At 45.0% G+C, this 17,537-nt stretch overlaps 1 protein-coding gene across 1 annotated transcript; it reads left to right on the top strand.

Annotated features, from left to right (window-relative positions):
• The first annotated feature begins 459 nt into the window (after window positions 1–459).
• Window positions 460–10,436, top strand: LOC117840060 (uncharacterized). Its single transcript, XM_034720516.2, has 20 exons — window positions 460–722; window positions 1,556–1,867; window positions 2,275–2,466; window positions 2,587–2,670; window positions 3,712–3,771; window positions 4,006–4,050; window positions 4,121–4,320; window positions 4,600–5,139; window positions 5,529–5,655; window positions 5,742–5,939; window positions 6,047–6,136; window positions 6,806–6,868; window positions 7,156–7,230; window positions 7,324–7,374; window positions 7,616–7,693; window positions 8,092–8,226; window positions 8,618–8,725; window positions 8,908–8,973; window positions 9,272–9,381; window positions 9,753–10,436. The coding sequence occupies exons 2-19, from the start codon at window positions 1,565–1,567 to the stop codon at window positions 9,338–9,340; spliced, it is 2,484 nt and encodes an 827-aa protein (XP_034576407.1). The 5' UTR covers window positions 460–722; window positions 1,556–1,564; the 3' UTR covers window positions 9,341–9,381; window positions 9,753–10,436.
• Window positions 10,437–17,537: the final 7,101 nt, after the last annotated feature.

The raw sequence follows: 17,537 nt of genomic DNA, 5'->3' as shown, positions 1-17,537 counted from the left end.
AAAGTCGATCGCTGGAACTAGACTTCTTGAACTCTTCCTGCGTACTTTTATGCCCGATTTAACAACCCCAAAAACCACACAATTATTTGGATCAACATTCAACAAGCTTCCAGTATAATTTCTGCGGATAAAATAAGTCACGTGCCTGCCAGGCGGCCGCCGTGAACATCGTAGCCGGAAAAAAAATATGACGAGGCGCCATGCTGGCTCCACCCAGAGCCAGGCACGCGTCGAAAGACGTGGCGGCGATGGCAACCGGCCACACAGGAGGCCACATAGTCTGGGTCAACTCAACTAGAACCCTGCTTCCTCATCGGTGGGGCCCATACGAGGCTACCCAGCCGGGAGCCGGCCCCACGCGCAGCGGCAGCAGAACGAGTCCCAGTTCCAGCAGAGTCCCACTCCGCTACGAAAAAAAAACTCGCTTTCGAAATCTCTCTTCTTTTGTCCAAACCGAGCCAAATCGCCACCACTTAAATCTGCGCGATTCATAACGAATCGCCATAGTTAATCGAAGCATTAAACCAGGGAAAAAAAAGAGGAAAAAAAAAGAGGGAGGGGAGCAGGCACGAGGACGAGACTTGGAGAGGGAGGGAGGCCATCCCATTCGCGGGCTGGTTTCGGGTCCATTTGGGCGGCGCCGCACACGCAGCAGGCAGAGATCAGCGCGGGGCGAAGCGTCAAACCCATCTCCGCAGCCGCCGCCGCCGCGGGCATCACTGGTAAGCGATTTGTTGTGGTGTTTTTGCCGATTCTTTTTCCATCCGGCGGCTCGTCGATCGGATAAGGACGCGGCTAGCTTTGATTCCTGCGTTGCCGGCCGCTGCTGTTAATTTTGAGGCATCTGGTGGCTTGGAGTGTGCGGATTTCCCTCCCTCCCCCCTTCGAACACTGCGATTGATGGATTTTAGAGTAGTCAACTAGCAATTCTGAGTGAGTATTTCGACTCCTCTGCGCGGTTTTTGTTAGATTTCCCCTCCTTTGGGAGCGGAGTGTGTGAATAGGCATCTCCGGCTCTCCACCAGAGATGGTCCCTGTCACTACGCGAGCCGGGAATGTAAGAATGGTGTAGGATTATGTGGTTTTATTCGATTTGATGTTACTTTTAAGATTCCGCCATCTCCCTCGAGTGATTCTCTCGGAAAAGTAGGATGTGTGCTCAGTGGGGGGTCTTTTAGTTTTGTAAAGTACATGCAGTTTATTGTTAGGTGGCTTTCTGGCTAGATATTAGATTGAGATATAAGCTTGTTTCATGCTGTTCTGTTGCCGTTTAGCTGCCAATGTTTTGCTGTTTTTGTAAGTGAAAATTTTAAGGTTGTGTGGATGACAGGAGGTTTATGGGATCGAAAATAGGTGATCCAAAGCTGATACTGACAGCATGGCTTAAGGTTTACTTGGGTTTGGGTAGACGCTACAACTGGATCACGAATGTTGCCTTGGAATTATTTCATTTCACGATAGCTCCTACTTCCAGTTTCTGTAAAACTAATGACTAATATCTGCACGCTCGGTTACACCACTGAAATGGCAATCTCATTGCTTGCATGACTACCAGGCATTTAGGATGGTGGACAAGAATGATGGGTCAGAGGGTCTTAAATTCAACACGTCGCACCTGATTCAAACAACGGAAGAGGTCGCAAGAGCATTTATCGCTGCGGCTTCAGCTGCCACTACACAGTCTACACGGCCATCTGTTGTGTATTCTTCCAAAGATGAGAGTGGCAGCCCAATGCAGAAGCTTCAGCAGCAATTTTCGAAAATCATGAAAGGTTTTTCATCCTCACCAGACCTGTCTGGACCTTACAATCCAGAAGTGCTTACAACGCAAAAACGGCAGTGGTCAAGGTTCCAGCTGAAGTCATTGGTGTGCATCTCATTCTACCTATGTGGCATTCCTTGTCAATCTGTTGTTTTACATACTATGCAAAAGAACTAAGGTTATTCAGAGCTTTAAATTGCGATTGATTGATGTGAACTCCTGCTATTATATTTACTACTAGGAAAGAGTGAAACATAATTAAAGTGGACACCGTTTTGAAATTAGTTATTTAAACGATCCACTAACTAGAATTTTTTCATTCCCTGTTGTTATCATGGCTCTTAGACTTTGCAATTAATCATGGGGATGCTAATGCTATTGTCTTTGTTCTGTTACTATACTGTGAGTTTATAGGATAGGTCTGCAGTGACTTATCGTGCAATAACTATCGCTTGAATGTCAATGTTGTTATGTTGGGAGTACATACCTCTCACAGTTGTTTCTTGGAACAGGGTAATAGGTGCATCAGAGAACCATCACATTTGTTTGAGAGCATAGTGATTGTTGGGCTTCCACCTCAGGCAGATATCCATGAGCTGGAAAACATTGCACTAGGGAGAAATGATGAGGATGGAAAGAGATCAAGAAATTTATTTAGCAATAGCCACCACCAAGTTCATGCAATATCAAATTTGGAACCACAGGTTATCATTCATCTCACCTATTGTTTCATGTTGTTTGATTTAACGAGTTCTGGTACGGACCCGTATCATTGTTTATCAAAAAAAGAAGTCATCATGTTGATTCTATTTGTTTCCCGTTAGGTTCTTTTTGCATACCCTCCCGAGAAGCCTCTTCCACTCAAGTACAAGGATACCCTCTCTTTCTGCCTTCCCGGAGGTGTACAGGTCTGCCATATCCAAGCTGCATGCAACTTAGTTTTGATTCCCTTTTGATAACAGAGTGCAAGTGGTATTCAAGTCTTTCCTTCTTGTTCATTGGAAGTGCTCTTACCACCTTGTACTGCTTATGTTTATCCATCATTATACATTGGGCTCTTGACTCTTGATACAGCATCAATTTCTCCTGTGTTGTTGCCTGCATGCGTTTTATAGCAGTTAGGACTTGATGCTGCTTTTTTCATGACTTGCAAGTGATTCCTTGAACCATCATGGAGCATACTGACAGTACTGTTGTCTCCTTCAACCGGTTTGGTTCAGTTCATCATGTTAGAGTTTGCCAACCCGTTAAGGTTATCATATGTGAGGCAATGAGTGACATAATAACAGTCATTTATAACAGTGCTTATGAGTAAAAAGACAAAGTAGGCAAATGTTGTGCTTATATGGAAATGTGAAAAATTTTTAGGATATAAAGGCTGATCAATGAACATAAATAGAATTCATGAGGTTTTCTGATAGTTATTGAATACAATAGGTGGAGTCATATTTTCAATTTTTCTTGTATTTTATCTTTTTGTGAAGTATAGTTAACGACAATGTACTGCAAGTGACTATGCTATCAGAATCAGCATTTCAAGGAACTACTCCTTCTGTCCCAAAAAGAATGCAGTTCTAGTTTTATCCTAAGTCAAACAATTTTAAGTTTAACCAAGTTTATAGAGAATAGTGTCAAAATTTATAACACCAAATATGTATATTTTGAAAGTATTTCATGATGAATCTAATGATACCTATTTGGTCTGAAATGTTGATACTCTTATCTTATAACTTGGTCAAACTAGAATAACATTCTTTTTGACTTAGGACAAAACTAGAATAACATTCTTTTTGGGACGGAGGGTGTAGTCAACAACCGAATGAATCTGTTTAGTTTCCTGGCCTCCTTATATTTTTTATATTTGTTCTATGTTCATGCCGTCGAAAAGAAAATAGTGTCCTTTCTTGTTAAGCGATCGGACAATTTACCAATGTTTATATTTGTTCTAGGTTCATGCTGTCGAACGGACTCCTTCATTCAGTGAGTTGAATGAAATTCTCCTGGGGCAGGTGACTGTCACTCAGCTATGTTTTGACTTTCTTTTGCTTCGATCAGTTGATATCTCTGTACCTGGCAAAAAGCCATCACTTACTTCTGAGACCACAGTATACAAAAAACTCAGTAGATTGACAACCTCCGCCATAGAACTCTTCTCGTTTCATGAATGCTACTCGCAAGTAGCTATTATCTAGTCTTTTGATGTTTTTGGTTGCGAGTCTTACAATCTTTGTTATCCATTTCAGGAACAGCTTAAAGAAAGCAACCAATCATTTGTGTTCCGCTTACAGGTATACCTATATCTTTCACTACTGCATCCTTTTTTGCTGTACCAGGTGGCTGATAATTGAGAGATTGCAGGTTGCTGATGACTCTACATTATATGGATGCTGTGTACTAGTTGAAGAGATCGTACAGAGACCATCAAAGCTGGTATCGATGCTCATGAATGAAAAACCTGTCTTTCCACGCCGGAGTCGCTACATGATAACTACGAACCGGTGTTATTGCATCCTGTCCAGGCTTCCGTTTTTTGAACTGCATTTTGGGGTGTTGCAGAGGTAGTTTTTTGTGAAATCATCATCTCTTTATCTTGTCATTACTCTTACAATAGTATCTGAATTCTGACACCTGTACAAATCATCTACTTTGTATTTATGTTTATTTTTAGGCTAGTGTACAGTGCACTGATGTTTATGTTTTCTTTTAGTTGTAATAGCAGTTTCATACTTTCATCCTAATCCTGGAAGTTTTGATGCTACCACTCTCAATATTGATATTCTACTTGATCTATTTCTTTCATATGGGTTTCATAAGTAGCTGCCATATTTCTTGTGCAGTATTCTTATGGAAGAACGGCTTGAATGGCTCACAGATGGTGTTAGCATCCTAACTTCCTTATCACTTGAGGAAGCCTGTGAGGAGAATGATATCTGTGAAGGAACCGAAGTTACAGCGAAACAGTACTTAGATGCTAACACAACTGATATGGATAAATCATCTGAATCAAGCACGGGAGTTTCGTCGAAGGAGCTTTCTGATACTGACAGCAGTTCTGGGTGTAAGGACACCCAACTTGACTTTGTTTCTAACGAAGGGGAACGGCAAGATAATTCTTGTGTTAAAGAACAGAGTGATCTTGAAACGGAAACTGCCATTCATTGTGATACCCCCAAAGTGTCTGATCATTGTGTTCCAGAAGATACATCATCGGATCAGTCTGAAGTTAAGCCTCATGAACTTGATTCTGGTGCAAGGAAGAATTGTGATGATTCGCCACAGGGAAATGAGGGTGATGAGCAGCTGGATCTCTTTATTACAGATACTATTTTACCACTTATGCGTTCTCGCCTGTGTGAAGATTGTGAATCATCTCCAAGGTATGGTATACCCACAAATGAGTCATTATGCTGCTCTTGACCTCAGCACTTGAGAAAATGAATCTTATTACTGTTTGTGAGAAATGTTTGACCTCATTCCTCACCTAAGTACCTTGTGTTTCGCGAACATTGAACTCTCCTTTTTTTAACTTCTGAAAGTAAGTGTACAGTCTTTAATCACATAGATGTTTGAATGTTCATGAATGTTGACATAGAATTATTGAGCCGCTTCTTGAATTTTATATCTGATTGAAATCATCCTTTTACTCCTGCTATTGACTGTTGACACCTAATAGCTAATCATCACCTAATATCATTTGCAATGCTTACTTTACATGATTACCAGTTGCTAATTAGAGTCACCAAGTTGTTACTGTCTTTTGCTGCAGTTCACAGGATTCTCCTTCTGAAGGCAGAAATCTCAGATGTGACACCCAGGACTCTGATTCAGAGGAGCCATCTTCCATTGGTCACGGAGACTTAGTTAGACACAACAACATACTGCAGTGGGCTAAGGTTTATGCACAAACTCAGGCACAGCTGGTTCCATTGTCCTCATTTTATGTGTTTGGTTTGTTTGTTAACTTGAATGTTTTCTCCAGGCAAAAAAATATGGTTCTCTGCAAGTTGTCTGTCAGTACTACCAGCTACAGTGTCCTGCCAGGGGTTCATCACTTACTTTTCATCCCTTGGAGCATTTGCATCCTTTGAGTTTTCACCGGCCAGGTGAAACAGTTCTTCATATTGCTGGTTCTACTATTGAGCTTAGGTCACGGGATACAAGCCTAGAGGTTGCTGAGGTATGTTGATGCATTTAGGATTGACCTATGTATGATGAATCTACGATATATATATAGCATCTTGAAATTTAAGACTAGTACTCCTTAATGTCATATCCATTTTCTAGATGCGCAATGCACTATTTGCCGAGGAGGAATCGACTGCTTTATCCACATGGGCAGTGGCATCCATATGTGGATGCCTCAGATTGGAACATGTAAGTATTGGATTATTCCACCATGATATAATTCTTTCATACTACCTCATTAGTTGTTTTATCGCTCTTGCTTGATACTGTTATTAGAATATGAACATCTTTCAAATAAGCAAGTGCTCATGTCCAGTAAATCAAGACCTTTGCTATTTAAAGTTTTGGACCTCCAGTGCAAATTATTTCAAAGGGGGTAATATTTGCATCTTCGATGTACAAGTCTGTCAAAAAGGACTTCAACGCAATACATTGGCAATTGCATAAGCTCGATAAAAGCTTTTGCGCTATAGTTGTGGTTTATTTTGTTCTAAGAATGTGCTAGTCACCTTGTTACTACATAACCTTTTTTTCCTGCTCTTTTATTGATGTGAAAAAATGTATCTCCAATTAACTGTTGTGTGTCTAGCACATGGGTTGTGTAGTGCCTTTTCTTTCTATTGCCTTCTTGTTCACTGGTAGCAATTCTTTAACAAAATATGCGCTAGTACCTTGCACTGGATCATTATGCCTTCTTATGCATTTTCTTTTTAAAATGTAATCATTGATCTAGCCTTCTACATTGTTGTGGATGTATTTTATCTGTTTCAGAAAAAAAGTAACGTGGACATTTATGTATTTTTGGACAAAAATATACATTACGTTGTTGTACAGTTTTTAAAATGATAATTTTGGCAGGTAATGACACTTTTTGCTGCTGCACTCCTGGAGAAACAGATTGTTATTGTCTGTTCTAACCTGGTATGGTTCTAGGCCTTATAATTTTTGGCATTTTTAAGTTTTAAATATTGTGGTGCTTTCCGGCTAAAGCATCCTGTATAATGTTCCTTTCAAGAGTTTATCTTTAAAAAGAGGATGTTAGGAAAGAAGATGTACATAGGTGATTAAACAACTTCCACGTACATTATGCTTGTTGTTCCTGCAAATCATATGGTTTTGTTGAGCAAACAGCAGATTTTGGTTATCTCTCTACTGATGAAACCATTGAAAGTTTGCACTAACATGCTCTGGCAATTTCTAATGACCAGGGAATGCTATCGGCTTCAGTTTTGTCCATCATACCTTTAATACGCCCGTATCAGTGGCAGAGTCTGCTCATACCGGTACTTCTACTTTTTTTTTTCCAAATTTGGCCTTCATATCAGCTTTACAGTTACTGTAACCTTCTTATCTTCTGTTGCATCATTGTTTTCCAGGTTTTGCCGATTGACATGATGGATTTTCTGGACGCACCAGTTCCCTACATAGTAAGTTCCTGATCTAATTAACATTATTTGTTTTGACCAATGTAGTGGCAACATGGGGGGAAAGGTAGGGACTAGGGAGTTAGGGCTCTGCCAGGATGGGGATTGGGGGAGGGAAATAAGCAGGCCTCGCGTTGGTTAAACTCTCTTCATGTGATTATGTTTTGGTGCATTGCTATCTATTTGAAATGAGCTTTGCATTGTAGATGTTTGATGGTGAACTAACAGCTGTTGCCATCTTTAGGTTGGTGTACAGAACAAGGCATCTGATGTGCTCAACAGGCTAGCAAATGCTGTAGTCATTGATGCCAACAGGAATCAGGTACCTGAATAGTTCTTACCTACTCATTGCTGTTGCTGATGTTGCTTTCTGGAGTTCAGTTATGTGTGCAACTGTAGATGTGTTTTTAGTTATTAGAAATTGTTACAAGAAATAAGACGTAACTTTGTATTGAATTTGAAGGCTGCTCTTGGCAGTATTCCTAAGTGTCTCTAAATGTTGAAAGAAACTTTTCATGACGGGAGATGATTAACAGTTCTGGTGCATACATTTCTGAGTAGCAGTCTAACTCAACTTTTGTGGTACTTGATGGATGTCTCGGCTTTATGATTGTGCTCTCTTGGCCATTTAATTGTTTTTTTTAAGAACGCATTGCTGTAGCATGATTGATCATTTTGATGCTAAGGGTTGCTGTTGATACATGAATTCCTTGTGTTCAGATCAAGTCTTCTTCAGTCCCACAACTACCGCAGCACAGAGAGTTGCTTGCTTCCTTGCGTCCATATCATTCCATACTTGTTGGAGAAAGTTATCTTGCAAGAAAGCGTCCCGTTTACGAATGCACGGATTCCCAGGTAGTGTCTTGGTTATTTAGTCCATAATCTTTCCATTTTCATCTGTTTCCATATGTACAAATAAGCGGTGTAGTTTTCTGTAGTCATCATTGTACTGTGTTGAGCTTTCTCTGAAATTCTCTGGGGCTGGGAATGATTGCATAGACATACAAAATATCTGCCTTCTTTCCTTTTGTTTTTTGCCTTGTCTTGCAATTATAGAATCCCTAAGCCTATGTTCTATTGGTTTCCATCAAAATTTATAGTTGCTCACAGCAGTCTGTTCACTGCAGTTTCTGACATTTTTTGGCTGGTAAAGCATTCAGGGGTTTTATATTCAGTGAAAGCTTTAAAGTGTATCTACTCACCTGTTTTTTTCTTTGTATATGTATCTAATCTTTTAAGCATGCAGGTGGAAGCGGCCAAAGGTTTTTTGGCAGTGCTTAGAGACTACCTTGATACACTGTGCTCGAATTTGAGATCTCATACAATTACCAATGTGCAGTCTAACAATGACAAGGTCTGTCCTTGTGACCTTTCATTGATATTTTGGCTGATTTTAGTTCCTTTTTGTATATATATATTAATTATTGGTATAAAATCTGGATAGTTTTCTTGTCACTGTGATTTTAGTTCCTTTTTTGGGGGCATGTTTATACAATTGAAGCATGCTGGCTGCTAACTCTATTTTTCTTTGCATAGGTTTCCTTACTTTTAAGAGAGAGCTTTATTGGTTCTTTCCCGAGCCGCGATAGGCCGTTTATGAAGGTATTAAATTGCATTCTTTCCTTTGCCTTCAATATAATTTCTGTGTCTGGTTTGCATAGAAGCAAAGTCATGCTAGTTTTGCCTCCTTTGTTGATTTTATCAGAAGTAGCGACACAGAAACAAGTGATATTTAAGCACTTTCAATGCCAGATGCTCTTTTCTTTTCTTGACTCAGCTGTATCTTCTTTGGGGATCAAATTGGCGTGCTCCAATCCTTGATCTCTCTGGCCATGTCTCTGGCAAGAGAGTTATCCAGTGCACAGACTAATTGACCTTGTGCTTTGTTTTTTGTTGACAGCTTTTTGTGGACACACAATTGTTCTCAGTACATACAGACCTAGTTCTCTCCTTTTATCAAAAGGACTAAGTGTCTGTTACAGACTTGAAAGTCTGCCTCATATTGCCAAGGTGAGACACTACATACCGTTATATTATTTATCTTGACTGTTAGATTCCTGATTTCTGTAACCGAGTATTGTTTGTTTACCTGGTTGCAAAATAACAAAGTTACAAGCAGTTGCTGCTTTCATGTTAAGTGTCCACGGGCACAGGACAATGACTCTAGTACTGGGGATCATAGCTTTGGTTATATACCATTGATATTCTCGAGAACCACAGTTTTCTTGTTGTCAGATAACTCAAAGAAAAGCCCTGCGATATCCTTGCTGTCAGCTTTAGTGCCTTCTTTAATTGCATCTTTAGTTAGCTCTCTTTTCTGGAGCTAAAGATTTTACTACATCCATGATCGTTTTGAGTTCTGATGTCTCTATTTGCTGCAGCCTTTAGGCGCTGAGCTCAACTGTACATATCGGTTTAGAAAGAATGAGCTGCCTTCATCACTTTGGCAGCTCAGAGATGGGTTAAGAGCTGCAATGGACAACTCATATACTGTCCAGAAAATGATAGATTATCAGGATCCAGTTATGGATATTGAAGAAGAATGCCCCTGTAGCTGTTGTAAATTAGTCTAGTGTGGTGACCCGCCATCTAAGATTTTGTAGGCAGTACTAGGAGGTGCCATAAGAAGCCTTCTACTGAACCTACAATGCCTGTGCTGTAAACTGTAATGGAGCCATGCCTGCAGCAAATGTCCAGAGGCGAATGTATTCGTTTGGCGAGTAATCAAGCCTGCAACGTGTCATCCAAGAACTTGCTGTAATCTGAAGAATGTCAAGAATCCAAGACACATACAGTTCCAAACTGGGGCTTGTAGCTCTTTTTGCTTGAGCTGTAAGTTAACGTGTGGTATTTTTTCTCCTAAGCATCAGTGTCAAAGTGCAGCTTGTACCCCATTTTCTTACATGTGATACAATGTTTGACGTCAGTCTATATGTGGTAATTTGGTAATATCCACTTGTGCGTCAGTGTAATGTTCTGATTTCGCTGTCAGCAATGTAAATCGAACGATGTGGTAAGTTCCAACCATACAATATGGCAGCAGACCAGCAGTGCCTTCCTTTGAACTGGTCATTGTAGTGTCAAGGGCGCTATGTCAGCAATGTAAAGTGAACGATGTGGCAAGTTCCAAGCATACCATATTGCAGCAGTGCCTTCCTCCTTCCTTTCATCTGGTCATTAGTGTTGCTGTTTAGTATCTGCATCCTTTATAGGTTCGAGTTATAGCTGTAAGCCTGGGGGCTCTAGCTCCTTTTTTCATTGCGACACTAGCGCCCTTGACCTTACATAGTTCGAAAGTGAGGCGGGGAAGCATCGAAAGAAGTCCGGTTTTGAGCCAGGCTGGTTCGTGCATAGCGTTTGACTGCCTAGCCATAACCTTGAGTTCGCTCACTGCAAACGCTGGACAGAAAGCTCAAACTCGACGTGTTGTTTACCCCGGCCTTCTCTTAGGACAGTGGCCTATCATCCTCCAAAGCCTGTGGTTTCCTCAGCACTTGAGCAGCAGAGGCAGCAGCCATGCTTTTGCCTACGGAATAGCACTTTTGACCGGGAGATTTTGGAATCTGCAACGCGACGCAGGAGGTGAGGAACGGCTGCTACAGCGCGCCTTCGTGCGTGCGCACAGGGAAAGGAGTTTGCCCGTGGGGCGGTGGCAGGCGCGCAGTGAATGTGCCTGCCAACAAGTACCAGCACCACCAAGCGCTTTCAACCAGTGGTCGTCACACTGCCCCCTGCCTGCAGAGTCTTTCTGACCGCCCCTTCCCGCTCAGCCGCTGCATGTGCCGCTCGCCAGGGTGGCCATGCCGGCCGCAGATACCGCGCTAGGCGCTAGCTACAACTACAAACCGAGGGGCACGTCGTCACGGTCACCCGCGGCCGTGCGTACCAGAGTGACGGGTGAAAGAGAAAGATGCCACGCCGTGCCACCACCTGTGAGATTGCTAGCACTGTAGCTAGCTGCGCTTGGAAAGGCGCTGCCCTGCCTGCCTGCCAGACATGACTGCCTCCTGATGCTACTGCCGCGCTGCCGCTCGCTCCCCTCTCACCGGCCAGAGTAAAGCCTCCGGCCAGAGGTGCCAGGAAACCCCGGTGGCAGACGGCGAATCGAAGACCGCGGATCTTCTGTGGTAGGGCTGTGGTGGACACGGCCAGCCACACCATCCAGCGGCACGGCCGTCGCAAATCGGATGCTTGGATCACGGCCTTTCTACGCGAGATCATAGGGACGCGCCGTGGTCCTTGATGGTCCTTACGCAGTAGCAGCTGAGCAGCCTGTAGCTGATACGGCGAGTGATAGTGATCAGGGGATGTATGGTCCCTGCTCCTGGGTTGCCGGCAAGAGCTCGTTCGAGGTAGCCGGAAAGTCATGGCCGCCGTCTGCGCACCGGCCCACACGGAGCAACATTTCCGCGGAAAGGGTGGGATCCCACCGTGCGCCGCGCCCACTGTGATGCTGCCCCTCCTGGCCCTGCGCTAACCCCGGCATCCATGATCCATCCATCTCGGTTGATCCGACGTCGATTTAGACACGCTCGATCCTACCAGAATACCTTTTTCTTCCGGTGGGGGTGCTTCGCAGCCAGCTGATCTTTCTTCTTTCTCGCCTTTGCATAAACTATCGCTGCGCCAAAACAGTCGTTGGAGTGCTAGCTCTGCGCCTCTGCTTTCGCTCGCCGATGGCATCACCGCCACTATTCCATTTCCGCCACCAACCATGGCATCTCCATTTACCACTGGGCAGTGGGCACTGCCGCACTGATCCCCGGCTGACCGCATCGCTCTGACCGAGCCGCACTGGCCGCGGCAGCGAAAGCGGACGGGAATGGGAACGTCTCTGACGAGATGGCAGGCCGAGTCCGTCCATCCATCCGTGCATTGCATGACAGGCAGCACACTTGGTCACTTGCATGCCGCCCACTGGCTGACCTGACCTGACCGGACCGGACCGGACGCAAGCATGCATGCTGCGCGCAGGCAGCGAGTGACCAGTCCTGATCCAGTGATCCGTGCCTGCCGCGCAGGCAGAGACCGCAGCCACAGGACGTCACAGGACATAGGGGTAGCAGCGGCGGCACCAGGCGTCAGGCGAGGCGAGCGCGGCGGTTCAGGAGAAGACGTACGAACGACGAGATGGGGTGCAGGCGCAGCACTGAACGTATGGCATGCATCTGTTGTGTGCCGTGTGAACAACCAGATGGGAAGGCCTGCGCTGCGCCTGCGGCCCTGCGCCCCATCTGACTGACCCGCTTCTTTGACTCATCATGGAAGGGAGAGGAGAAGCAGAAGCGACTGGGGTCTGGCCGTCTGGGGATGCCTTGCCCTGCAGCTGCGACGGCGAGCGGTCCTCCAGCCTTCACTCTCCTGAGTCCTGACACACACTGCTCGCCCAGCTGATGAGCTGCGTGAGGGGACAAAACATGTGCTGTGACTGTGGCGCTACGACTGTTGCCAGTGCTGCTTCTGTTCTGCGTGGTTCCCATTCACTTTCTTGCTCATTTCATTTTCCTTGCGAGTAGATGGAAACGGAGGTCAAAATGGGGGGAAAAGTAGGGTTGGGCGCGCACTCATTGTGGATCTGGTTGTGCTCTCTGATTTTTTGTCCTTGTGTTTTCTGGCAGGTAGATGGGTTCTTCGGATGAGCAAAGTAGTGTATCTTTTTTGGCAACATGATGCATTCGGGCACGCTTGAATCATAGGTGGCAGAACATGTGCTTCCAATAACGAAAAGATGTATCTCTACCGTAGTACCTTACCGTTGAGTCTTGACCAACCACGTAGACGTAGCATACCAAAAATAAAACGACCGTGTGCTGCGTTAGCGGCTGTAATTGTATATTTGTATTTCAAACAAAATGAACGAAGTTCGGTAGCTAAAGTAAACTTCAAAGTTCAAAGTAGATTTTTCGCCCGCATGACAAATAGTCAAAGCAGCAGAGAAAGACAGGGAGAAACCTTGTACTTGTGATCACAGTCTATCCCTGCGCGTGTGAGCTAAAAGAACGTGCAAGTCTCAGTCCGTGCATACTGCATGCCTTTGCCTTGCCTGCCCACTGCCCTGCGCTTATCAGTCACAGCCAAAAGACAGGCCTCCTCAGCCATCACTTCACTATCCCAGCAGGCCAGCACCTCCATGCCGAAGGTAAGAGACAAGAGAATGGCTTAGGGCGTGTTTGATACAAGTTATTAAACTTTAGGAGTGTCACATTGGATATTCGGATACTAATTAGAAGGATTAAATACTAGTTAATTATAGAAATAATTGCAGAATCCCTATACTAATTCGCGAGATGAATCTATTGAGCCTAATTACTCCATGATTAGCACATGTTTACTGTAGCAGCACATTATCAAATCATGGACTAATCAGGCTTAATAGATTCGTCTCGCGAATTAGACTCCATCTGTGCAATGAGTTTTGTAAATATTCTATGTTTAATACTCCTAATTAGGGGGCGTTTTCTTCCCGTGTCTTATTTTTAGCACGTGTCACATCGAATGTTTAGATACTAATTAGGAGTAGTAAACGTAGACTATTTACAAAACCAATTACATAAGTGGAATCTAAACGGCGAGACGAATCTATTAAGCCTAATTAAGCCTAATTAATCCATTATTAGCAAATATTTACTATAGCAACACATTGTCAAATCATGGACTAATTAGGCTTAATAGATTCGTCTCGCCGTTTAGATTCGTCTTATGTAATGGGTTTTGTAAATAGTCTACGTTTAATATTCCTAATTAGTATCTAAACATTCGATGTGACGGGTGCTAAAAATAAGTCAGTGGAAGAAAACGGGGCCTTAGTATCAAACATCTGATGTGACGGGTACTAAACTTTAGGAGGTGTATCCAAACACCCCTGAGATACGTGCGGTGCGTTGGAGAAGAACTCAGGAAAAAATAGATAGGGAAAAAAATACACTTGCGTTTGCACTGTACTGTAAAACTTCAAACGGCAGCTTTCTTATAATCACTTCGTAACTAATCAGCATCAAGTAAACAAAGACCAAGCAAACCAACAAATGTTCAACTCTTTTACCTTCTGTGCAAGGTCAAGGCACATCATCATTATGGCAGAGTAACTAGTGTTTCCCTGTGGGTGCTGTCTGAGCTGTGATGGCCATTGATCGCACTCTCACCAGGGGGACGGACAGTGGTTGGCTTATCTGAGCCCAAAAGTGGCCCACGGTTGCAGGCCCATGGGGCCCCATCTGTTGGTGTCAGCGAGCATGCTCCCCCTTTCCCACTCTACTTTGACCAGTCAAGTAGGGTCGTATTTGATGCTTAAATATTGTGCGTGGCTCTACCGTGCGGGAGAAAACTGAAAAGCTCAATAATGACGTTAAGCCTCTCTTTGTGTAGAACGAACGACACCTTTTTTTTTTGTTTTTTTCCTGCAGTGTTGTGCTTAGGATGGCCATAACTAGTAAATGCTTCATGCAAAAGCCTATTTTTAGTACTGTGCTCAATCTTTTCACAGCATCAGAGTGCCCCGATAATAGTCCGCAAATGTTTTGTTTTTTCAGATAAATGGCAAAAAAAGGGTTAGAAACCAAGCCTGGACAGAACCATCACATCAGAAGTCAGACAGCGTGGGCAACGGCATTACCGTTGTTTGTGTGCTTGGAGATCTAGCCATTTTCTTCTGTCCAAGAGAAACGGATCCCATTCACATTGGCATTGGACAACCCCATGTGAGAGTAAAATGGAAAAGAGAAAAAACTATGCTAGCAGAAATGATGACTGCGACGAGCCATGAGCCATCACATCTGTCGGGGAAAGAAAGAAACCGCAGGAGGCTGGTTGCGTCTTTCGCCTGCCTGCCGGAACGAATCAGAGGACTCGCAGCCTATCGTCTGCTCCTGCCTGCACTTTCGGCTTTACTTTTATCGGCAACTACTATTTTTATGTTACTTTTACATGCATATTTTAAATCTTATGGAACCAAACAGCTACTTCTTCAGTGCAAATACAAATACTCCATGAGAAACACTCTGAAACCTGAACGCTCCATCGTCTGGACAACAACTTCGCGTTGAAATAAAAATGCACGCACACGTAGCGGAAATAGAAACAAGACCATACGTCCACACATGGGGGCAGATCAGCACGAACTGGGCTGCGCGGCGTGCGAGCGTACGGTGCAAGCTGCTGCGCCTGCGCTCTCATCGCTCGACACCTTTACGTCTCCTCTTCTCTGTGTGTATGCTGCTGGTTGCTGCCGCCGCGGCGTCAGTACTTGCACGCATACGCAGGTAATCTTCTCGCTGTCTTCTTTACCACTTGCTTTTCTTTTGCGCAGGCCCGGGCAGGCAGGCAGCGCAGGAGGAAGCTTTGCTTTGAAATGAACAACGGAACAGACACACATGTGTGCACAGTGGTAGACCAGAGAGGCCTTTGTTTATGAGTTTCCGTAAAGCTGGGCGTCAGAGACAGCAGCAACAAAAGGCAGAAGAGCGCAGCAGCCATGCGGCCATGCCATGCCTGCAGGCTTCAGAGATGGGTCCTGTCCCCCACCCCCATCCACCTAGTAAAAGCAACCTACTATGGATACTCTCGTTCCCGGAAGTAGAGACCAAGTGCATGCTTAGCAAAGTTTTCGATTTGTTAATCAAGAATAATTCCTATTAGGCTCTGTAAGCCTTAAGTACAAGTTGATACTGTTAGTGCTGTTCAGGCTTTGGCTACAAAAGCTGAATGTTTCAGCTGCAAACAGGCATTTGACCGTAGGATGAGGACTGGTTCTGGCAATTGCACGATGGGTTTCTGTAGTACACCACTACACCGGGCAGGAGGTGGCAACTGTGGTATACAAAGCAACTGGTGAGCGACAGTACAAGTTTCAGGGGTACACGTACACCTCCCGTTACACGTAGTATCGGTGTTGGAGTGTGAGTTAAGAGAGAGAAATGGTGGGGTGGGTGGCTGCAGCCTATCTGCGTGGGGTGTCAGAGTCTGCCTGTCTCCCTCTGCTTCTCTCTCCACTGCCGCCTGCAGCCTGCAGCGCTGCAGTCAATAATAATAATGTTAACAACTACGAAAAATAATATTCAAGTAGGGCCGAGCCTCTCCTGCACCTGGTGGCATGGCATGGCCGCATGTCCGTATGGCACAGTGGCAGCGTCCACCCGCTGGGCGCGTCTGACACCAACCAGCATTGCCCCAATAAACTACAGCGCTGGCGGTAGGAAAACCTAACGCCTTTGCTCGCTGGACCCGCCGCCGTTCACACGCACAGGGCAGCAGGGGAAAAAATGGTTGCTTATACTGTTAGCACGCACGGTGTAACAATCATGGTTGGGCGCAGAAGAACAGTCTTAGAAGAATGGCTTTCGCATGGTCCCTCTTTGTATGCGTTGTGAGAGAAACACCATCATTTTCTGAACTATTCATCAGGACAGTATGGGATGCCCGATTACCAGGAAGGAGGAGTTGCGTGAGGCGTCCGTGCGGTGACTCCAAAAAGAGACCCGCCTTCCATGTGCCATACGCGGCACACGAACGCCGTCGCTCGCCTCGCAGTTCGCAGAGCCGGAACGCCACGGGAAACGGGTCGAAACGGCATGGGAATGGGATCCTGGGTGATGTCTCGCGCCCAGGTCTGCTGGGCGTGGCAGGAAGCGAGTCGAGTCGGCAGGAGTCCCAGCCTGGGCCGGACGCAGGGCTTTGCAGCCGCTGCACCCCTGCGCACAGCAGATTCTGCAGCGCGCACTCTGCATCTCGAGTCTTGACTGATGAATGACCGATGCTCGGTACAGTACGTACCTTCACCTGAAATTTTTTGGAGCAACCGTCCAAGATACTGACTGGTCGCGCTGGGCGCCTGCAGCCTGCCTGCTCCCTCTCGCTTCGGTCACGCGTACGGGGCGAACGCACAGGTTGAACGGCACGTCCCATCTGCTCCGGCTTCCGATGATACGCGTACGAGAACGCTAACTGGTACAGTACGTGACGGGTTAACGTAAGCAAACAGATCGTGTCATGCTTTATTTTTTCCTGATGCAGAAAAAAGAATGTGTCATGCTAGTCCTTTTATCGGCACGATGGCCGTTGGATCGGCGAACGAGTGCCGGTTGATTCATGAGGTTTTCTTTGAACAGGCCCAAAACATTTGCAGCCCACCAAAACCCACGCGGGCATGCATCTTCTGAACGCGGGGAAGG

Source organism: Setaria viridis, chromosome 1 (genome assembly GCF_005286985.2).
Source record: "Setaria viridis chromosome 1, Setaria_viridis_v4.0, whole genome shotgun sequence".
Classification (NCBI taxonomy): domain Eukaryota; kingdom Viridiplantae; phylum Streptophyta; class Magnoliopsida; order Poales; family Poaceae; genus Setaria; species Setaria viridis.
The sequence above is the reverse complement of the archived record's forward strand: the minus strand, read 5'-3'. Positions and strand labels throughout refer to the sequence as shown.